Raw genomic sequence first — 23,995 nt, forward strand, 5'->3', positions numbered from 1 at the left:
GATTTCAGTGCATTCCTAGGGGAAAACGCGTTTCACAAGATGAATTTTTTGGAACAAGACATTAACCACAGAATGAATTAAATTTGTCTTGCGAGACAACACTGTACTCCTGTGTGGGTTATTTTGATGTATCCTTAAGTTTCTGCTCAGACTGAAGCTGTTGCCACATTCTTTGCATTTCAAAGTTTTCCCCTTTGTATGAGATCTTGGATGAATAGAAAGAGGACTGCTTTCATGAAAGGTCCTCCTCCATTCTTTGTATTTCTATCACCTCTCCCCGGTATGATGCCATTGATATTTGGAGCTCATACCTTGTTAGGATATCAGACTCCACAGGAATCCTAAAGAAATTTACAGACCTTCCAGGCAAGCAGATTCTACAATTCATTGATGTTGATATGATTGCAGAAAAAAGGTGATTCCCACAATGAAACCAGACTGTTGGGGTTATATATATACACTGCATAGAGAACATGTACCCTCCTCCACCTTTATTGATGATGCCATGCTGTCATGCTGCCACTTTCTACTTTTATACATCTGCTGTAAATACATGTGCTGGAGGAAGTTGGACGTGTCTAATTTATTTCACCTTCTGGACCTGAAAATATCAACTCTGCTGATTTATACGGGTTTGCGGTAACATTCCTCCACTTTCTCACTTCTTTCTCTCCCCAAAATGAGGTTTCTCTGGTCCTACTTCTCACCGACTCCCTTCTGCCTCTTAGTGACGTATCATCAGTTGTCCCACAGTTTGATCCAGGGTTTCTCCATTCATATCCACTCCCAGCCTTGTGGTATCATCCTCTCCTTCTTTTGCCCTTCTACCACTCCAGCTTTCGATGCCTCCCTTCTTGATTGTTCCCCAAGATATATTTCTCTTCCCTCCTCCTCTCTTATTCCTCTTTCTCCTGCACCTCTGTTGCTCCTAACGTTCCTTTATCCGGTGGATCCTTCCCTTCCTCTGATTGACCTTCTGCTTCCCTCACTGGAATTTCCAACTTAGACACCCCAGGCTCTTTATTTCCAGACTCTCCCATCCCTTCATTCGTCTCAACCTTTGATTCTTCAACCGGAACTATCTCTATCCTCCTGGTTTTCTCTGTGACCCTTTTCATCTCTCTATCTTCCTGTTCTCCCCATGGAGGTGTTGCTTCTCTGAAGAGTCATATATTCTGCCTCACGGGTCCATGGGCTTCTCCCTCCTCTCCTCAGGAAAGGACAACAATCCAGTCAGGATGGGTTCAGCCTGATTTTTCCCATCAGATAGACAACCAGTGACAAGGTGTTCAAAGGTCATCTGTTTAGCTCTTAAGAAGTCTTTTCATTGCTGCAGTGATTTCAGGCAATTCCAAAACTTGTTAATTTTGTACAAGTTCATTTATTTACATCCTTTCTAGATTCCATACTTAAATAAACTAAATTGAAAAAAAAGTAAGGCAGTCTTACAGGGATTAGGAAAAAACTGTAGGTAGATATCTTCAAATCCAAACATCATACAGTTATGCAAAAACTGCAGGCTTACTTAAAATACAATCTTGCACATTGTAAAAAGAAGCAGGATTTTAAATTTAGATAATAGGGAAAATTTAAGACGTGTTTGAATCTAAAATACAAACATTAAAAATAATTGGATCTCATAATCTAGAAAGACAGAGAATACATCTTCAGAACACTTTAAAGTTCCTAAGAATACAATGGAAACAAGCAAAAACCCTTACCATTTACAATGAAAGACATTCAAAAATATTTAAACTTTAAAAATAAATATATACACATTTTAAAAATCTCTATTTAGTTCTAAGTCTGTTGTTAATAAACAGAAAATTTTGTTCTCACGTAGCCATGTGTAAAATCTTTTGCTGGCGGTCACTTGTTCACAGTTATCTTTCCGCTCTTCCAAGGACATTCATCCGGCTTCTTTTCCATCGTATGTTGTACTTAATGAAACCAAACATCTATGGTTCTCCGTTCCTTTCTAATAACATTTTGTGTGACAGCTCTCCCAATATTTATATTCCCTTTGTTCTGCCTCTGAAAAGCTCAGAAGTTGAGGATCAAAGGACTTGGTCACCTCCGACCCAGTGCAGTCCAGGGTCAGAAGAGACCAGAGGTTGAAAACCAAAATTTTCACTCCTTCCAACAGTTCCTGCAATTACAAAGCAGTGTCCTCTCAATGGCATAGAAACACCTAGTTCTTCAAAAATAAGGAATATGTATTTTTGTTCATATAAAAAAGAGAATACAAATTCATTGGTACCCTCCTTAAAACTCAAATATTATTATTATTTTTGAGGGCAAAGCCTTCTAAAAGAAATGACAAATTCTCTCTATTCATTACTTGCTTTCCTTTCATCAGTCAGTCTCAGAACATCCATCCTTTTCTCTTTTTACATTCATTTTGTAAAAGCTTATATTACACAATATACGCTTATAATCATATTTTAGCACAAGGTTCCACGTCTATTTCGCGATATCTCCCTGATAATTAACGATAGAAGTAAAGCACATCACAAGTGGCACTTCAAAATGCACTTAATTTTTTCTCTTTTGCATTACGTCAGCATTTGGTTGTTTACAGTGGAAACCAGCACAAAACTGAATGACCTCCTAATGCCTTCTTATCAGGACCTCTAAATGAAACTTTTTCCACATTCCATGCACTTCTATGGTTTCTCGCCAGTATGAGTTCTTTCATGTGACCTAAGTTGAGAACTCAGACTAAAGCTTTTTCCACATTCCATGCATGTATGTGGTTTCTCCCCAGTGTGAGTTCTTTGATGTGACCTAAGGTTACCACTTTGACTAAAGCTCTTTCCACATTCCATGCATTTATGTGGTTTCTCCCCAGTGTGAGTTCTTTCATGTAACCTAAACCTATCACTCCGACTAAAGCTCTTTCCACATTCCATACATTTATGCGGTTTCTCCCCAGTGTGCGTCCTTTCATGTGTCCTAAGGTTACTAATTCGACTAAAGCTCTTTCCACATTCCATGCATTTATGCGGTTTCTCTCCAGTGTGAGTCCTTTGATGTAACCTAAGGTGACCACTGTGACTAAAGTTCTTTCCACATTCCATGCATTTATGTGGTTTCTCCCCAGTGTGAGTCCTTTGATGTAAGCTAAGGGTACCACTCCGAGTAAAGCTCGTTCCACATTCCATGCACTTATGCGGTTTCTCTCCAGTGTGAGTCCTTTCATGTGTCCTAAGGTTACCACTGTGACTAAAGCTCTTTCCACATTCCATGCATTTATGCGGTTTCTCTCCAGTGTGAGTTCTTTGATGTGACCTAAGGTTACCACTGTGACTAAAGCTCTTTCCACATTCCATGCATTTATGCGGTTTCTCCCCAGTGTGAGTTATTTCATGTGACCTAAGGTTACTAATTCGACTAAAGCTCTTTCCACATTCTATGCATTTATGCGGTTTCTCTCCAGTGTGAGTCCTTTGATGTAACCTAAGGTGACCACTGTGACTAAAGCTCTTTCCACATTCCATACATTTATATGGTTTCTCCCCAGTGTGAGTCCTTTGATGTAAGCTAAGGTTACTACTCTGACTAAAGCTCTTTCCACATTCCATGCATTTATGCGGTTTCTCCCCAGTGTGAGTTCTTTCATGTAACCTAAGGGCACCACTGTGACTAAAGCTCTTTCCACATTCCATGCATTTATGTGGTTTTTCCCCAGTGTGAGTCCTTTGATGTAACCTAAGGGCACCACTGTGACTAAAGCTCTTTCCACATTCCATGCATTTATGCGGTTTCTCCCCAGTGTGAGTTCTTTCATGTGACCTAAGGGCACAACTCTGAGTAAAGCTCTTTCCACATTCCATGCATTTATGTGGTTTTTCCCCAGTGTGAGTTCTTTGATGTAACCTAAGGTCACCACTATGACTAAAGCTCATTCCACATTCTATGCATTTATGTGGTTTCTCCCCAGTGTGAGTTCTTTCATGTCTCCTAAGATGACTACTGCGACTAAAGCTCTTTCCACATTCCATGCATTTATGTGGTTTCTCCCCAGTGTGAGTTCTTTCATGTAATCTAAATTCACGACTTGAAATAAAGCTCTTTGCACATTCCGTACATGGATACAGTTCCTTGCTTGCATGAGTAGTTTGATGACTACTGAAGTGACATGCTTTTCTGTCGTTTCTCCACTGCATGAGTTCCTTCATTTGACATCCATTCCTACCCACTTGCATCTTCAATTCTCTGCTTTCTTGCTTCAATACGAGTTCCTGCCCAGGATGCTCCAAGTGTTGCTGGGAAATTCCTCTTCTCCTGGTCATCATCTGATAGACTAGAAAAAGAAGTGAAGCAACCATGTCAGCAAACAGCAGGGATAAGAAAAAAGCCCATTCGGGCTCTAACTGGGTCACGGAGGGGGAAGGAACGACCGTCCATGTGCTTGCAATCTCGGCATTGGACTAATGTTGTACACTCCACATGGGGCTGCCTTTCACATTGATGTGGAAGCTTGAAATGATACAGAATGTGGCGGCCAGACTTCTCACTGGGGTGAGAAAACATCAGGACCTCAAAGGCAGCGTTTTCAGATGTGCTACCTGTTCTATGCACAGCGCCAGGTAGGCAGGCGGAGCTCAGAGGTCTCAACATGTGGATGAGATGATGTTCTCAAGGGGAGGGGTTTAGATTCATTTTGCACTCATTAATTTTTTTGGAACAAGCCGGGCTTGTACAATCAAGACAGGATTCACTTGAATGAACGTGGAACCAGATTAACATTTAAAAGTTGGCAGAGAATATTTTAAACTGAATTCGGGAGGAAAGCCGACAGGAGCCGAGCTGTGTCCAATTCGGGACTCCTCATTCCTGCGGACTGAGGGTGGAGAGGGTAGAGAACTACAAAGTGGTGATAGTGTAGGAATTAGGACTGGGAATGTGATGGAATGGGAATTCTGACTAAACACGATCCACGTGGAGCAGGAATTGGCAAGCCACTCCAATATCTTTGCCAAGAAAACTCCATGAACAGAAACAAAAGGCTAAAAGAGATGACGCTGGAAGATGAGACCCTCAGGTTGGAAGGTGCCCAACATGCTACTGAGGAAGAGCGGAGGACAAGTAGAACTAGCTCCAGAGCTAATGAAGAGGTTGGGCCAAAGCAGAAAGGACGTTCAGCTGTGGACGTGCCTGGAAGTGGAAGGAAAGTCCAATGCTGCAAAGAAAAATACTGCATAGGAACCTGGAATGCAAGATCTATGAACCTCAGTAAGATGGATGTGGTAAAAAAGGAGATGGCAAGAAGAAAAATTGACATCCTTGGTGTCAGTAAACTAAAATGGACGGGAATGGGCGAATTCAATTCAAACAATTATCATATCTACTAATGTGGGCAAGAATTCCATAGAAGAAATGGGGTAGCCCTCATAGTCAACAAAAGAATGGGAAAAGCTGCACTAGGATACAGTTTCAAAAATGATAGAATGATTTCAATACAAATCCAAGGAAGACCTTTCAATATCACAGTAATTCAAGTTTATGCATCAACCACCAATACTGAAGAGGCTGAAATTGAACAATTCTATAAAGATTTACAACACGTTCTAGAACTGACACCAAAGATGTTCTTCTCATTATAGGAGATTGAAAGGATAAATAGAAGGGGAAGATATGGAGGCAGTGACAGATTTTACTTTCTTGGGCTCCAGGATCACTGCAGATGGAGATAGCAGCCGCGAAATTAAAAGACGCCTGCTTCTTGGGAGGAAAGTGATCACAAACCTAGACAGCATCTTAAAAAGCAGAGACATCACCTTGCCAACAAAAGTCTGAATAGTCAAAGCTATGGTTTTTCCTGTCGCGATGTATGGAAGTGAGAGCTGGACCATAAAGGAAGCAGACTGCCGAAGAATGGATGCCTTTGAATTGTGGTGCTGGAGGAGGCTCTTGAGAGTCCCCTGGACTGCAAGGAGAACAAACCTATCAATTATAAAGGAAATCAACCCTGAGTGCTCTCTGGAAGGACAGATCCTGAAGCTGAGGCTCCAGTACTCTGCCCATCTCCTAAGAGAAGATTCCTTGGAAAAAACCTTGGTGTTAGGAAAGTGTGACGCCAAGAGGAGAAGGGGATGACCGAGGATGAGATGGCTGGACAGTGTCTGCGAAGCGACCAACATGAATTTGACACAACTACGGGAGGCAGCGGAAGATAGGAGGGCCTGGCATGCTCTGGTCCATGGGGTCACGAAGAGTCGGACACAACTAAACAACAACAACAAGGCCATGTCTTGGAGAGAAGATGTGGGGGGAGTCGCCATTGTCTATAAATACATCTTGGAGGTAGCTAGGCACTCCTCGGTGGTAAAGCCGGGTCTGGAGGCCCTCCACGTGTCGATTGGGGCCAGGGATGGTATTGGGATCTTGCTGGGTTACCGTGCTCCCCGCGACCCAGCCATTTCCCTACCGGAGCTGGTGGACTTTGTCTCCGCGGCACTGTTGGGTTCCCCGAAGCTGCTGGTTTTGGGGGACTTCAACGTCCATGCGGGGGCAGAGATTTCCGGACCAGCTCTTGAGTTCTTGGAGACCATGGCCTTCTTGAACATGTCCCAACATGTCACCGGCCCCACCCACGTGGGCGGCCACACACTCGACCTGGTTTTTTCCTCCAGTGGGAGCGGGAGTGGTCCGATGGTGACTGACCTTGAGTCGGTCGCCCTGTCATGGTCGGATCATCACCTAATAAAATGTAACCTCAACATGGCCCTCCCCCCTCGCAGGGAGCAGGGACCTATTGTTATGGTCCGCCCTCGAAGGCTACTGGATCCGATTGGATTCCAGGATGCCACGAGAGGTGCTATGGCTGACCTGGCTGGCGCTCCTGTCGAGGCTCTGGCTGACAGCTGGTTCGCCGCTGCGGTCAGGGCTGTAGACATGATCGCACCTAAATGCCCTCTCCGATGCAGAGCCCGCCCAGCACACTGGTTTAACCAGGACCTCCGGGCACTGAAGCGGGTCAGGAGACGGCTAGAGCGCAAATGGAGAAAGGACCCGAAGGATTATAATTGGATAGCTGTTAAGGTTGCCACTAACCTTTACCTGGCTAAGGTAAAGGTTGCCAGTCGAGCATACTTCGCTAATCGGATAAGCGAAGCGTCCAACCAGCAGGCGGAATTATTCTGTATAGTGCGCGACCTATCCGGAATTGGCCCGGGTGATGGGCCTCCCCCTAGTTTTACACCGGACCAATTTGCAGCATTTTTTAAATCTAAAGTGGAGGCCATCCGCCGGGACCTGTCTCCTTTTTTGAATACAGTGAGTCGAGCTGAGATGTCCAGCGCTCCGTCTTGCCCGGCAATTTTTGACTCCTTTCAGCCTGTCACGCCTGACACTGTCGCCAGGGCGCTTGATTGCTGACGTGCCACCACCTCCTCCCTGGACCCCTGTCCGGCCTGGCTAATCAAAGCAGCCAGGCCTACAACAACGGAATGGGCCACTGTAATAATTAATGGGTCTTTCCTTGAGGGCAGATTTCCATCAGCCCTCAAGGAGACACTCATTTAGGCCCATGAGGAAGAAACCAAGTTTGGCGGCGGACGAGATTGGCAATTATAGGCCCGTCGCCAATGTTTCTTTCCTAAGTAAGGTGGTGGAGAGGGTGGTAGCCGATCAGCTTCAAGCGCACCTGGATGAAACAGATGCCCTGGATCCATTTCAGTAGAGCTTCAGGCCGCGCCATGGCACAGAAACGGCATTGGTCGCCCTGTGTGATGACCTACTGAGGGAGGCTGACAGGGGCAAAGTGTCCCTGCTGGTCCTCCTCAACATCTCAGCGGCCTTTGATGCCATTGACCACAGTATCCTCCTGGGGAGGCTCTCCGAGTTGGGAATTGGTGGCCTCACATTGGCCTGGCTCCGTTCCTTCTTGGAGGACTGCCCCCAGAGAGTGCAGCTTGGGGAGAGCGTCTCGGCACCGTGGAATCTCAATTGTGGGGTCCCACAGGGGTCGATCATCTCCCCAATGCTGTTTAACATCTATATGAGGCCGCTGGGTGGGGTAATCAGGGGGTGTGGAGCCCGGTGTCATCAGTATGCCGATGATACTCAGCTCTACATCTCCTTTCCACCTACCGCAGGAGAAGCCATTCTGTCCCTTCAGCACTGCCTGGGGACCGTACTGCAATGGATGCAGGAGAACGGGCTGAGGCTGAACCCGGACAAGACGGAGGTACTAAGGGTGGGTGCCCCCACAGTCGGGAACTTGGGAAACTCCCTCTCTTTTTGGGGGGTGACCCTTCCCGCTAAGGATGGGGTCCGCAGCTTGGGAATCCATCTTGACCCGGTGCTCACTATGGAATCCCAGGTGACGTCGGTGGTCCGAACTGCCTTTTACCATCTCAGGCGGGTGGCCCAGCTGCGGCCCTATCTTGATGTTGGGGCGCTCACCACTTTGGTGCACGCACTCGTAATCTCAAGATTAGACTACTGTAATGCGCTCTACGTGGGGCTACCTTTGTGGCTGCTGCAGAAACTTCAGGTGGTGCAGAATGCGGAGGCCAGACTCCTTAGTGGGGTGAGAAAATTCCAACATATCTCACCCACTCTGGCCGCATTGCACTGGCTGCCCATCCGATTCCGCATCGACTTCAAGGTGTTGATGCTCACGTACAAAGCCCTAAACGGTTTAGGGCCTCGATATTTGGCGGAACGCCTTCTACCACCAAGTTCTACCCATGTCACTCACGCGAGCCAGGAGGTGAGGTTGAGGAGCCTAACGCCGAGGGAGGCCCAGAAGGAAAAGACAAGAAGTCGGGACTTCTCGGCGGTGGCTCCCCGCCTCTGGAAAAACCTTCCCCCGGACATTCACACGCCCCCCTCGCTGGGTATTTGTAAAAAGCAATTAAAGACAATGATGTTTCGGCAGGCCTTCCCCCCCACCCCTCCTTAGCTAATCCTGATTTTCCTTTTTTCTTTTTCTTAGTGTATAATTTCATGGTTGAAAGTTTTCTTCTTTGTAAATTTGTTTTTAGTTATTGTTGTACCCCTGTTGTGAGCCACCTAGAGTGGTCTATTGACTAGATAGGCTGGATATAAATAAACAAATAAATAAACAAATAAATAAAAAGCTGAATTGTTAAGTTATTGTGTATTTGGTATATTTGTGATATAAATATAATTAGGCTTCTCTGTGAATTGAGAATCTTATGGAAAAATAGAAAAGGAGGAGCTTCGTCTTTGTGAAGCTAGCAGCTCTTGGGAATAGCTCCCGGAAAAGCTAGAACCAGTTTGGTCTGGGACCCCCCAGAAACGGGGAAAGCAAGGAAGGGCCAGGAGAGACCCTTCTGCAGCAGTTGGGTGAGCCACAGAAGTTAGAATATTGGGCAGCAACTCGATTTTTCTTTCTTCTGGAAATTCACATCAGCACAGACCAGAGACGGGTGCCATTTTTGGCAACCAGCCAAGACAACTCCGATCCCGAGAATAAGAAAACAAGCACAGGAAAATATACATCAAAGTAAGTGGAAGCCCTTGTTCTATGACAAACCCCATTAAAATGAAGAACAAGTGATTGTGTGCTAATTTATGACAAAAATGAGATAAGGAGCGGCATATCTAGCATGCCAGCTTTTACTCAAGCTGAAGGTCGAGTTGTTTTTAAAGGAACATCCAGGCAGAAATAGCTCGTGTCTCCATTAAAGGAGAAAAAAAAACTCTTGAAGAATCAACTGACAGGCTTTGAAAAAATAAATTCTGTTGCAAGCTGTTCACTTTGGACCCTTTTCCTCTTTGGATATATATTTTTAGACTGTGTGGGACTCTGGTTTCCGCGGATAATATATTGGCCGGGACCCTGATTGCTGGACCTCCCTTTTTGGGGGAGGAGAAGGAAGCCCCTGGAAGTAAAAGGGAGAAGAACGGACTGTGAGCTGTGAACTGGGGGCCATGCGGTTTGAACTGAACTGGGATCTTGACAAATGACACTCTAATAATAGAGTCTTGCCGGGTGAAGGTAAAAACAAACTTTGAGAAGAGAAGAGAAGGGAAAAGAAGAAACAACTGGTCTGAAGGTCATCAGCGACGTGGAAAAGGACTGGACTACAAAGACACTTGAGAGATTCATGTTTTAGATTCCATCTCTTACTTGAGTGTGCCTGCTATTTTACTGTTAATACTGTATAGTTGTAATGTGAAATATTAGAAATATTGTATTTGAGGTTGACTTACATACTATGAGTATTTGGGTAAAGGGGAGAGGGAATTTGAAGTGAAAATAGTGGAAACTGAAAATTGAACCTCCTCCCGAGAAAATTACAGATGGTGGCTGGACTGGAAAACCTCTTTTCAAATGTCACTGTTGGAAAAATTTACGCAGGTAAATTTATTATTTTGATGTAATTTCATTCTCACATCAAAATTCCTTTTAAATGAAAATGTGGAAGGAAAAATTGCAGATCATGACTCAAAGGCGGTCATGACTCAAAAAAAGGTTGGGAAACAGTGTTCTTCATGCTTCTTAGAGAAGATCAGCTATCACATTGTGAAGGTGCAGGGCAGAGTGTGCCGTCCTCAGAAGAGAAAAACCCAAAGGAGGAGAGTGGTTGCGCGGAGGGGATCTTGGTAGAAACAGAATCAGAGGAAGAAACACGGAAGAGACCGACGGAAGTGTGTTTGGTCGAGGAGGGAGGAGCCGAGATGGACTTGATCATGTGGGAGGAGATGACAGGAGGAAAAAATGCGCCGGAACTGAGTTGGCTGGGGGAAGGCGAACTGGGAGGATATATGAACAGAGGGGTGCAGACGGACTTGTCGCTAGATGGGAGAAGCACCACCAGTCTGGCACAAGACTTCCCCAACCTGCAGAGAGGTGGAGGGCTGTTGCCTGAACCTCTTCCTCCTTGTGGACACGGTCGGGTTTATGAGCCCCGGGAATGGAGGGTGTTGGTTTTCCCGGTGAACTACCGTGGTGGGGGCCGGAAGGTCATCTGTCCGGGCCCGGAGTTTCAACAGAAACCCCCAGAGGGAGATTGGGCCCGACACCCCTGCTGTGGGACCATATGCGCCGTATGGAGTGCCCCACTTCGACTGTTGACAGACCGCGAGCGTTTCGGCCCGCCCCCCTGGTAAGGGAAGAGTTGAATCCAGTGGGTGTAAGGTCCAAGAAATATAATGTATTGACAGACGACATGTTAAGGGATCCGACTGATCCAGCCGAATTAAGTTTGTACTCAAATAAAACTGTTAATATGGAAGAACTCAACTCGCCTCCTTGTCTCTTTCCCACCTTCTCCACCCTACTCCCCCCAGCCGAAGACGGACCTTGTCACAGTGGCGCCCAACGTGGGGCCGGGGGGACGAGACTGGCGGGAAATGAAGAGGTAGCCAAGTTATGAGAGGCAATGGAAAGGCAAGCTAGGCTTGTAGAGAACCTTACAGAGCAACAGATTTTGATAGCAAGGCAAATGCGCGGTAAAGAGAATGAAGAGGAAAAAGGCGTGAAGAACCTTGCGAGTGTACGGGGCAGTCTAGTGGCCGGGCCGGCACCCATTACGATGCAGAAGATGACCAGCACAGATGACCCTGAAGCCTACTTGCACACTTTTGAGAGGGTAGCCACAGCGGCGGGATGGCCGCGAGACCAATGGACTTTGGTGCTCATTCCCTGCCTCATTGGGCTGCTGCAGGAGGTGGTGGATACCCTTGGCATACAGGAAGCGACACGATACGATACGGTGAAAAATGCCATATTGAGTACTTTGAACCTAACAGAAGAGACTTACAGGAAACAGCTGAGGGAGTTGAAGTGGAAGCTGGGGGCCCACCTGCACACCGTAGCACAACGGATGAGGGCTAATGCGATGAGGTGGCTGAAACCAGCAGAGAATGATGGGGAGAAGATAGTGGACGCGGTTGTGTTGGAACAGCTTGTGCAATCCTTGGGAACCAACGCGAAGAACTGGATACAGAAAAATAATCCGAAGACGTTAGAGCGGCGATTACGCTACTGGAGGACTTCAGCAACACGGAAGAAGGGAGTAAGGAAGTGACCGCCCCTTGGGCGGAGAAACACAGACCACGTGGGGGAGAGGTTTCTCTTTCAAGTTCTAATCTTACTGTGAAGTCGGGGTTGGACATAAGCGGATCGGCTAAGCCTCGCGGAAAAATGTTTGAGCCGTTTGCACAGAAAAACATCCGGCCCCTTATGGTAGATCAACGGATATATGCCCTGGGCATGGGATGGAGAGAGGGCAAAGATGGGCACCCCATCTATAACCCAGGAGCAGTATGGAGAGATAACAAAGAAGGGCGGCCCATTTGCTTTAACTGTGGGGTCCCGGGGCACGTAAAAAAAATTGCCCCGGGACCGACTGCTCATGGGTGGGGCACCTAACCCAGCCTGTAGAACCTAAGGCGCCATCCTCGGAATGATGGGAAGTCGACGCATGGGTGAATGGACTAAAAAAGAGGGCCCTTATAGATACTGGGTGTGGGACTACTTTGGTAAGGGACTTGCCGGGCAATAAGAAGGACGAAGGACTGTCCGTGCAGTGCATACATGGGGACCTTAAAAAGTACCAAACAATGTGGGCGACTGTGAAAGTGGGAAAAGAAGAGAGATGCATGAACATTGGAGTTATGCCTGGACTAACCCGCGAAATGTTGCTCGGAAGGGACTGGGTGGGCTCTCGTACTGTGGGCTCAATTAAGGAGGGATTGCAAGGGGATAACATGGTTGATAAGGATCAGTCAGATTTCTTTCAGAAAACATCACTGGAGCAGATGAGGGCCATGCAACAAGACGATGCTTCGTTGCAGGAGCCTTTGTTGGCGGCTCAACCATCAGGAACCATTGTAAGAGGGCAAAAGGGGTGGGAGATGGATAATAACCTGTTGTATTATGTGCATGATGATGGGGATAGGAGGTTGGTGGTACCTTCCAAATGGAGACTGAAAGTTTTGGAAATGGCTCATGATATTCCCTTGGCAGGACATTAAGCGGAAGAAAAAATGAGGGCAAGAATTGAACAATGATTTTGGTGGCCTGATTTAAGAAGGGATGTGAAGGACTATTGCGCAACGTGCCCCCAGTGTCAAAAAACACAAAGAAAGCCCCCAACAGGGGCAGAATTGATTCCACTCCCGCTTATGGACCATCCTTTCCAGAGGATTGGTCTAGATATTGTGGGGCCCCTGGTCAGGTCCCAAGGGGGGCATACCCACATATTGATGATTATAGATTATGCCACCAGGTATCCAGAGGCCATCCCACTTCGATCCACAACAGCTAAAGTGCTAGCGTGGGAGTTAATGCAGGTATTCTCTAGGTTGGGTTTCTGAAGGAGATCCTCACCGACCAAGGGACAAATTTCATGAGCCAAACCCTGAAAGAGTTGTGGCGCCTCCTAGAGGTGAAACCCATCCATACAGCTGTGTATCACCCGCAAAGTAACGGCTTAGTGGAGCGCTTCAATAAGACCCTGAAAGGCATGCTAAGGAAGTTGGTCATGGAGAAACCCAAACGATGGCACCTATTGATAGCACCCTTGATGTTTGCCATTTGGGAAGTACCACAGTCCTCTACAGGATTTTCTCCCTTCGAATTGATGTACGGGTGGAATCCGAGAGGGATTTTGGACCTAGTAAAGGAAAGATGGGAGGAAGGTCCCGATGAGGCCCAAATAACCATACAACAAGTGATAGAGATGCGTGAACACCTTAGGATGGTGGTGGGTCTGGCTAGGGACAATCTTAGCCAGGCCCAAGCAGGGCAGAAAAGGAGGTATGATCAAAAGGTTAAATTAGAGAATTTAAACCAGGCCAGAAAGTCTTGTTGTTGATGCCTTCCGAACAATCCAAGCTGTTTGCAACATGGCAAGGTCCTTATGAGGTGGTGCAAAAAATAGGCAATGTTGACTACGAAATATACATGCCGGATAAGACAAAGAAAAAGGGGATTTCCATGTGAACTTACTAAAAGAATGGAAAGAAAGAGAGGCTTTATGGGGGGAAGTAGATGAGAATGAATTTGGGCCTGAAATCGACATCTGGTGTCGGGCAGAAGGTAGATTACCTATAGATGAGACCTTGGCTATGTCTCAACAACAAGATTTAATGTGCTTGGAGAAGGAATTCCAACATTCGTTTTCAGGAGTACCCGGAGAGACTCAATGGATACAACATGAAATACACACTCCGGCGGGAGTAGTCACCCGTTCAGGAAATAGGACCTGGCCTTACCATCTCAGAGATGTCATAAATAAGGAGGTAGAGGAGATGTTGCAGTTAGGAGTTATCGAACCCTCGCACAGTCCCTGGCGTAGTTACCCTGTAATGGTATCGAAATCGGACGGGAAAATGAGGTTATGTGTAGATTTCCACCAGTTAAATGAAATTTCCAAATTTGACGCCTATCCTATGTCCAGAGTTGACGATTTATTGGAGAAACTAGGCGGGTCAGCCTACCTGACCTCACTAGACCTCACTAAAGGTTTCTGGCAAATACCCTTAAGGGAGGAGGATAAGGAGAAAACCGCTTTCGTGACACCCAAGGGGTTGTTCCATTTCAAGAAAATGCTGTTTGGATTACATGGAGCAGCCACGACTTTCCAAAGGCTAATGGATCATGTCCTCACTCCAGTTAAGGAATTCGCCAGGGCCTATATTGATGACATTCTGATCTATAGTAAATCATGGAGACAACATTTGGAACACATAAGGAGTGTACTTAGGGAGATAGAAAAGGCTGGACTAAAGGTAAATCCAGACAAATGCAAGACTGTGCGAAAAGGGGTACAGTTTCTCGGGTTTCAGGTAGAAGGAGGAAAAATACAACCAGTGTCCAATAAGGCTGATAAAGTAGTATCTTGGACTGTCCCCAGAAGTAAGAAGGAGGTGCAACAGTTTTTAGGCCTGGCAAGGTACTATAGGCAATTCGTGCCTAATTTTGCTGAGGTAGCTGCTCCCCTAACAGACCTGACACGGAAAAGAAAAGAGAAAGGGATAAAATGGGGTGAAACAGAGCAGAAGGCCTTTAAACAACTGAAAGAAATTTTGTCAACCTTGCCTTCTAGATACGCCCCTGATCTTAATCTACCTTTCCTGGTGCAAACTGACGCTTCTGACAGAGGAATTGGGGCCGTGCTCTCCCAAAGGAGAGATGACGTAAAATATCTTATAATGTACCTTAGTAAGAAATTGAGTGCTCGGGAACAGAGATACGCGACTATAGAGAAAGAGGCTCTTGCTGTTAAATGGGCTGTACAGGCCTTAAGGTATTATTTATTAGGCACTCCTTTCACGCTGGTAACCGACCATGCCCCTCTACAGTGGCTTAATAGGATGAAGGATACCAACTCGAGACTGACAAGGTGGTATCTGAGTTTACAGCCATTCTCATTCCAGGTGCAGTATAGAAAGGGAAAGGCCCACACTAATGCCGACTATTTTTCTCGACAGGAGTGTGAGGAGGGTGATCTGCCATGGAGGACGGCCCTCTCGGAGAGGGGGGCGTGTGAAGGTGCAGGGCAGAGTGTGCCATCCTCAGAAGAGAAAAACCCGAAGGAGAGTGGTTGCGTGGAGGGGATCTTAGTAGAAATAGAATCAGAGGAAGAAACACGGAAGAGACCGACGGAAGTGTGTTTGGTCGAGGAGGGAGGAGCCGAGATGGACTTGATCATGTGGGAGGAGATGACAGGAGGAAAAAATGCGCCGGAACTGAGTTGGCTGGGGGAAGGCGAACTGGGAGGATATATGAACAGAGGGGTGCAGACGGACTTGTCGCTAGATGGGAGAAGCACCACCAGTCTGGCACAAGACTTCCCCAACCTGCAGAGAGGTGGAGGGCTGTTGCCTGAACCTCTTCCTCCTTGTGGACACGGTCGGGTTTATGAGCCCCTGGAATGGAGGGTGTCGGTTTTCCCGGTGAACTACCGTGGTGGGGGCCGGAAGGTCATCTGTCCGGGCCCGGAGTTTCAACAGAAACCCCCAGAGGGAGATTGGGCCCGACACCCCTGCTGTGGGACCATATGCGCTGTACGGAGTGCCCCACTTCGACCGTTGACGGACCGCGAGCATTTCGGCCCGGCCCCTGGTAAGGGAAGAGTTGAATCCAGTGGGTGTAAGGTCCAAGAAATATAATGTATTAACAGACGACATGTTAAGGGATCCGATTGATCCAGCCGAATTAAGTTTGTACTCAAATAAAACTGTTAATATGGAAGAAGTGAACTCGCCTCCTTGTATCTTTCCCGCCTTCACCACCCTACCCGCCCCCAGCCAAAGACGGACCTTGTCACACACACTTTGGTAGAATTTTTTCATCTATAATGAATGTACCGATGATCAATTTTTAAATTCTCTTTTTAACCTCATTCCTTTATTCTCCCCAATGATTGTACTCAGGTTTGTAGAAAATTAGAAGGGAATTTCTCAAAGTGGATTAAAGAGGAAACAAATATTTGAATTAAAGGATTGGTTACCATAAATAAATACTGGGGAGGGGAGGAAGGACAGTGTTAGAAAGTAAAAGTGGAGGAATGTGATCCTGCAACCAAGTGCAGGATACGAAGACACAGTGAGTTCACCAGTTCTAAATGCTGCACAACACAATGCATCCTCTGTGACTTTATGCCATGCCCAAAATATGTAGACCACAACGCTGATTGCCATAGTGATGGTGGCGGCGCTAAAGACTAAAAGTTATGAGGAAACTTAATTCACGAACTGAAAGAAACGGGTGTGGGAAGTAAACCAAGCTATTATTTTGAACTGATTTCCATTCGTAAATGAGAAATTAAATAAACCGAAGTGTACGTAAACCAAGGTACTACTGTATGTTACAGATGTGGTCAAGTTATAGGTCCTTGCCTCCTGCAACCAAGTGCAGGCTAAGACACAGCTGCAGGGCAAGGAAGCCTCGGCCCCAGATACTGCCTCTCACCCCCTTTGAGGGGAGGTTTGGCAAGCTTGAAAGAAATGCCAGCATGCAGTCAGGAAGCCAGCAGTGGATTGGCGGCTATTCTGTGTTTTGCACCGAGGGTCACGTGCATGACAGCATACTGTAGCGGGCAGCCCAGACATCACCTGTCCGTCACTGCAGAACCTTGACAGGAGAGCCAATGGAGAGACCGGAAGGTGGGGTCTGAGGAGAGCTTGGAGGTCGGGGGAAAGAGAGAAGGGGTGCTGGAAGAGGGTTAGAGAGCTGGACGCTTGGGAATTGGACCTGGAGATTCAGAGATAGATAGATAGATAGATAGATAGATAGATAGATAGATAGATAGATAGATAGATAGATAGATAGATAGATAGATAGATAGATAGATAGATAGATAGATAGATAGATAGATAGATAGATAGATAGATAGATAGATAGATAGATAGAGATAAAAGAGTTATTTGAATGAACCAAACCTTGTTTAATATATGTGATTCACTTCCTGTGATTTATACTGCAATTTCCAACTGCTTATTAACCCCACCATGTTCAATAAACTGATTGTGTTTGGCAGCATAAGTGTCCAGTACTTAATTGATGTTAGGGAAACAACAACTGGTGGCAGCGTGAAGAGGAGGAAGGAGTGTGAGCCTTTATGAGATAAAACAGGGGACACAAGGCTGAGCACCACACATGCCTCTTGGGTAAAAGTCAGGGGTGTGTCCTCATTGCAAGGAGCTCTCCAGGAACTTAGGGAATGCGTTCGTTCCCTTGAGGACTTGGTTGTAGACAGGGAGAAGCAGAAGCAGAGAGAGAGGGACCTTAGTGAGACCTCCAGGGACCTTCAGCCATCATCCCACTCATTACCAAGCAGCTCCTCAGCTGCTGGAATTGGAAGTCTCCGAACTGGAGGGCGCCAATCTTGACAAGAGGGAAACCACAGCTTCGAAGAGACAGTTTCTTCAGTTGATGAGCCTGTACAGAGTCACATTGAGCATATTCCTCATGGGGACGGAAATAGGGAGTTTCTGATAGTGGGCAATTCGATCGTCAAGAAAACAGAGTGAGGGGTCTGAGATGGTTGTGAGGACCGCACAGTGACTCCCCTGCCTGGTGCAAAGGTTGCGGACATTACGTCTTGTCTGGAGAGGCTTGTAAAGAGTGCTGCAGACGAAGTAGCACTGGGGGTATATATCAGCACCAAAGAGACGGTGGTATTGGAGATCAAATTAGGGTTGTTAGGAAGGAAGATGAAAGCCAGGACCTCAAAGGAGGAGTTTTCAGATGTTCTACCTGTTCTACGCACAGGGCCAGCTAGGCAGGTGGCCTAGCTGGCCCATCTCACAGGTCTCAACATGTGGATGAGACGATGTTGTCAAGGGGAGGAGTTTAGATTCATTTGGCACTCGTTAATTTTTTTGGGACAAGCCAGGCTTGTACAAGCAAGACAGGATTCACTTGAATGAACATGAACCAGATTAACATTAAAAAGTTGGCAGAGAATATTTTAAACTGAAGCCGGGAGGAAAGCCGACAGGAGCCGAGCGGTGTCCAATTCGGGACTCCTTATTCCTGTGGACTGAGGGTGGAGAGGGTAGAGAACTACAAAGTGGTGATAGTGTAGAAATTAGGACTGGGAACATGATGGGATGGGAAGGTTGGTCCACTGGAAGGAGAAGCAAACAAGCAGCCCTTCTTGGGGGCCCCATACGCAGGTGCTTTTACGCAAGTGCCCAAAGGATCTAAGCAAAGGTGGGACAGCTGGAACATTGGAGTGTAGATATAAGATTGATATAGTGGCCATCCCCTTCACGGATGGCTGCCTCGTCGGGGTGAGGAGGTTTGAGTAATTCAGAGAAGCTATGGGCAATGCCCTGCAGGGACACCAAGGACGGACAGGTCATAATGGAGAAATCTGACTAAACGCGATCCACGTGGAGCAGGAATTGGCAAGCCACTCCAATATCTTTGCCAATAAGACTCCATGAAGAGAAACAAAAGCCTAAAAGATATGATGCTGGAAAATGAGCCCCTCAGGTCGTAAAGTGTCCAACATGCTACTGAGGAAGAGCGGAGGACAAGTACAAGTAGCCCCAGAGCTATTGAAGTTGTTGGGCCAAAGCCGAAAGGACGCCCAGCTGTGGTCGTCCCTGGAAGAAAAATACTGCATAGGAACCTGGAATGTAAGATCCATGAACCTTGGTAAGGTGGATGTAGTCAAACAGGAGATGGCAGGAATAAACATTGACATCCTGGGTTGGGATGAGCAGGATTGAGATTTTTTCTAAGAAAACCCTACACCTAAATAAGATGAAAGAAAATCATCTCCCCAAACACCAACACTCTGCACATGTTCAAAGAGGAAGTGTGGTGTCGTGGACGGAGTACCAACTGGAAACCAGGAGACCTGGATTAAAATCCCTCCTGGCCCAGAGAAACCGAGAGGAGAGTGTGTGCGGCAAGGCTACTTAAACTGCCTCTTGAAATCTCACTTACCTTGCAAATCCTGGAGGGATCTGGGATTTGGTTCTTTGTTTTTGGTCCCCAAAACAGCAAAGAGAATTCAGCTCAGTCTCAGCCCTGCCTAGGAGAAAAGAAAAATAGAAAAGATCAGCCTGGAGGCTTCATGGTTAAAGTAAATCAAAAACGTTTCCTTACAGGATGTGCCTTTGTTATGTTTCAAATGAACGGGACTCCATCCCCATCTTTTTCTTGTCTTCAGGCAGAGGAACAGGACAAGCACAAAAGCAGGCAGGCAGGAAGGCGGATCTTCCCTCTGACACATACAACGAAAGCAGCAGCATACAAGATGGGATGTCGCTCACTGTTTCTTTAAAACATTTTTTATCTTGCCTTTCTCATTAAAAAAGACCCAAGATAGCTTACGTGCATGAGAAAAAGGCAACATTTAAAAGTGAAGAACTGCAAGACTACAAGCATTAAAATGAATCAAACCAAAGCTGCACTAAAAACGTTAAACAAAATCAACATCTAGAAAGCACCAGAGCCCGTGTGATGTCGTGGACTGAGGGTTGCACCGGGCCCTCTGTTGTCACTCACCAAAGGCTGCTGAGAAACCTCCACAGTCAGGGGATAAAAGGGCAAGTCAAATCCAATCAAATCAAGTTTATTGTCATTGTAAGTCTATACACAGTATACCCATACAACGAAATTCACACAGACACCCAGAGACCCACATACACACACATACAAATATCCTCAAACACTCCCCACCCACTAAAAATCCCCCACTAAAAATATAAACCGCAGGTTAAGTAACACTGTCCAGGAATTCACTACTGGTGGCCTTTAAGTTCATTATTAAGTGCAATTATAGCTCTGGGGACAGAACAATACAAGGATAGATTGAAAATATTTGTAAAAACTCCAGCTAATTCTAACACCTCGTCCCATGATTCCATCTGGTCCAGCTGCCTTATGAATGTTAATATTTTGGAAAGCGCGTCTCACATCTGAAATCTGGAGTAGCAGTGGTTCTCTGTCAATGGTAGATTGTAGCGATTACTATAGAGAGTAGGTGCTGGAGTAATAGTTGTATCTGCTTCCATCTCAAAATGGCTGAAAAATTGGTTAAACTGCTGATCGAAAAAATTACTGTTGCTAAACAGACTGTTTTGGTTATTCCTCTTATAGACTGAGAATTGTCAATGAGCGGTTTTCAAAAGGGAGAGAGGGGAACAGCGGTGTGCCCCCGGGATCTGTCCTGGAATCAGTGCATTTCAACCGGTTCATGAATGATCTGGAAACAGGGATAAGCAGTGGGGTAGAGAAGTTTGCAGATGACACTAAGCTTTTCCGGGTGGTGAAAACCACAAGGGATTGCAAAGAACTCCAGAAGGATCTCTTCAAACTGGGAGAATGGGCACCAAATGGCAAATGCATTTCAATATAAGAAAACATAAAGTAATGCACACTGGGGCATGAAATCAATTTTTTTTTAAATGAGCTAATGAGTTCTGAACGGTCTGTGATGGATCAGGAAATAGATCTTGGTGTGCTGGTGGACAGCTCGATGGAAGTGTCCACCCAGTGTGTGGCAGCAGTGAAGAAGGCCAATTCGATGGATCTAAGGAACAACCTAAGGATCGTATTTCCTTATCAAGTGTGCTGTTTGTCTTTAGAACTGCTGTGGTGATGACATCTGGCCTAGATGCCTTGAAAAGGGGGATTGGAGAGATTTCTGGAAGAAAAGTCCATCACAGGTTACCAGCCATGATGGGGATGTATAATACCAAGGTTTAAAAGAAAGGTACCTCAAAAGGCCAGTGGTGGCACTTTGGGTTAAACTGCAGAAGCCTCTGTGCTGCAAGGTCACAAGATCAGCAGTCGTAAGACCGAATCCTCACGATGGAGAGAGCTCCCGTCACTTGTCCCAGCTCCTGCCAACCTAGCAGTTCAAAAGCATGTAAAAATGTGAGTAGATAAATAGGTACCAAATCGGTGGGAAGGTAACAGCATTCCTTCTCTAGTCACACTGGCCACATGACCACGGAAACTGCCTTCAGAGAAATGCTGGCTCTCTGGTTTGGAAATGGGGATGAGCACCGCGCCCTAGAGTCGGACACGACTGGACTAAATATCAAGGGGAACCTGCACCTCACCTCAAAAGGCCAGATGCAGGGAAGGGGTCTTGGGAGAAAGGTCTCTCGTTGTCTCGTGTGGTCTCAAAGGCATCAGGGAGCCAATGTGAGATAGAGGAAGTTGGATGACATGGGTTCTTGGCCTGACCCAGCAGGGCTCTTATGTTACTTATGTTATATCATGTCTCCAGAGGCAACAGCCTCTGAACAGGCAAAGGCTGCCAGCTTTCACTCCACCCCAAAGAAAAGATGACATGGGTAAGGGCTCTGATGCCACCACAATGCCTGGGGAGGGGGAGACAGCGGAGGGCTGAAGGATGCCGTTTCTCAGGCTTTGACATCCTTTACCGTCAAACACAAGGAAGGGAGAAGAAGCTGATGTGTGACACCTTTTCTGAAGAGAGACATGGATGTATTTTCTACACCTCTGGAGTTCATAGCCTTTTTGTTTTGTTTTTACATCAAAAATTACAAATCCCCCAGTCTGGATTGCCTGTTAAGGGGGAAGAAGAAGGGAGACTTGAAGGGAAACCCCCACACACCACAAATAAGGATTACCAAGGTTTGCCTCTTGTCAACAGGACCTGCCTTTGGTGACCATGGGGTTTGGGGTGAGCAGGATTGAAATATTTTTTAAAAAACCATTAAAAAGATGCAAAGAAAACCACACCCTCAAATACCAACACTTTGCACATGTTCAAAGAAGAAGTGTGGTGTCGTGGATGGAGCACCAGACAGGAAACCAGGGGACCTGGATTCAAATCCCTGCTGGGCCAGGGAAACTGAGAGGAGAGAGTGTGTGGCAAGGCTACTTAAACTGCCTCTTGAAATCTCACTTACCTTGCAAATGTTGGAGGGATCTGGGATTTGGTTCTTTCTTTTTGGTCACAAAAACAGCAAAGACAACTCAGCTCAGTCTCACCCCTGCCTAGAAGAAAAGAAAAATAGAAAAGATCAGCCTGGAAGCTTCATGGATAAAGCAAATCAAAAATGTTTCCTGCCAGGATGTGCCTTCGTTATGTTTCAATTGAACGGGACTCCATCCCCATCTTCTCTCCTCTTCAGCCAGCAGAACAAGACAAACACAAAAGCAGGCAGGCAGGCAGGCGGATCTTCCCTCTGACACATGCAATGAAAGCAGCAGCATACAAGATGGGATGTTTCTCACTATTTAAAATATTTTTAATCTTGCCTTTTTCATTAAAAAAGACCCAAGATAGCTTACGTGCATCAGAAAAAAGCAACATTTAAAAGTGAAGAAATGCAAGACTACAAGCATTAAAATGAATCAAACCAAAGCTGCACTAAAAAAGGAAAACAAATTCAACATCTAGAAAGCACCAGAGCCCGTGTGATGTCGTGGACCGAGGGTTGCACCGGGCCCTCTGTTGCCGCTCGCCAAAGGGTGCTGAGAAAACCCCACAGTCAGGGGATAAGAGGGCAAGTCAAATCAAATCAAATCAAATTTATTGTCATTGTAAGTCTATCCACAGTATACCCATACAACGAAATTCACACAGACACCCAGAGACCCACATACACGCACACACAAATATCCTCAAACACTCCACACCCACTAAAAATCCCCCACTAAAAATACAAACATCTACACCACAGGTTAAGTAATACTGTCCAGCTGTCCACTACTGGTGGTCTTTAAGTTCATTATTAAGTGCAATTATAGCTCTGGGGACAGAACACTGCGACAAGGATAGATTGAAAATATCTATAAAAACTCCAGCTAAATCTGCAGCGCAGCCCCTAACATCTCGTCCCATTATTCCATCTGGTCCAGCTGCCTTTCGAACGTTAATATTCTGGAAAGTGCAGCTCACATCTGAAATCTGCAGTAGCAGTGGTTGTCTGTCGATGGTAGATTCTAGGGATGTACTATAGAGAGCAGGTGCTGGAATAACAGTTGTACCTGCTTCCACCTCAAAACGGCTGAAAAATTGATTAAACTGCTCATCCACATATCACTGCTGCTAAACAGACTGCTTTTGTTATTCCTCTTATAGACGGAGAATTGGTTGAGAACCAGGAAACAGAGAATTGTCAATGGGCAGTTTTCAAAATGGAGAGAGGGGAACAGCGGTGTGCCCCTGGGATCTGTCCTGGGATCCGTGCTTTTCAACCTGTTCATAAATGATCTGGAGACAGGGATAAGCAGTGAGGTAGACAAGTTGGCAGATGACACGAAGCTTTTCCGGGCGGTCAAGACCACAAGTGATTGCGAAGAACTCAAGAAGGATCTAAGCCGCCTAGAGTGGTCTATTGATCAGATAGGCGGGATATAAATAAAATAAAATAAAATAAAATAAATAAATAAATATTTCCAAACTGGGAGAATGGGCAGTAAACTGGTAAATTCTCTCAATATAAAAAAATTTAACAAAATGTAAAGTAATGTACACTGGGACATGAAATCAAATCATTTTTTGAAGAGCTAATGGGTTCTGAATGGTCTGTGATGGATCAGGAAATAGATGTCGGTGTG

General features: G+C 46.0%; 3 protein-coding genes across 9 annotated transcripts in view; all 3 read right to left on the minus strand.

Moving 5' to 3' along the window:
• LOC140703738 (uncharacterized) overlaps positions 1 to 19,453 on the minus strand; it is a 120,967-nt gene extending 101,514 nt beyond the window's left edge. Inside the window, exon 1 of the mRNA XM_078387990.1 lies at positions 19,394 to 19,453. The gene's annotated coding sequence lies outside the window, so the exon portion shown is untranslated. The remainder of the gene's footprint in view (positions 1 to 19,393) is intronic.
• LOC110070647 (uncharacterized) overlaps positions 1 to 23,995 on the minus strand; it is a 262,437-nt gene that overhangs the window by 41,723 nt on the left and 196,719 nt on the right. The window lies entirely within an intron of this gene.
• Positions 1,359 to 22,426, minus strand: LOC140703785 (uncharacterized). Of its 3 annotated transcripts, none has more exons than XM_078387780.1 (3): positions 21,172 to 21,222; positions 19,394 to 19,481; positions 1,359 to 4,298 (listed from the first exon to the last, which is right to left on the minus strand). In XM_078387780.1, exon 3 carries the CDS (start codon positions 4,296 to 4,298, stop codon positions 2,667 to 2,669), a length of 1,632 nt encoding a protein of 543 aa, XP_078243906.1. In that variant the 5' UTR covers positions 19,394 to 19,481; positions 21,172 to 21,222; the 3' UTR covers positions 1,359 to 2,666. The 3 variants fall into 3 exon arrangements, with proteins under 3 accessions (XP_078243906.1, XP_078243904.1, XP_078243905.1); XM_078387778.1 differs by having other exon boundaries at positions 1,359 to 4,306; positions 21,172 to 21,219; XM_078387779.1 differs by lacking the exons at positions 19,394 to 19,481; positions 21,172 to 21,222 and adding an exon at positions 22,339 to 22,426.

This window comes from Pogona vitticeps, chromosome 2 (genome assembly GCF_051106095.1).
Source record: "Pogona vitticeps strain Pit_001003342236 chromosome 2, PviZW2.1, whole genome shotgun sequence".
NCBI classification, from domain to species: Eukaryota; Metazoa; Chordata; class Lepidosauria; order Squamata; family Agamidae; genus Pogona; species Pogona vitticeps.

Coding starts and splice junctions, on each gene's coding strand:
- LOC140703785 (XM_078387779.1), bottom strand. CDS start 4,298: ATGATGACCAGGAGAAGAGGAATTTCCCAGCAACACTTGGAGCATCCT.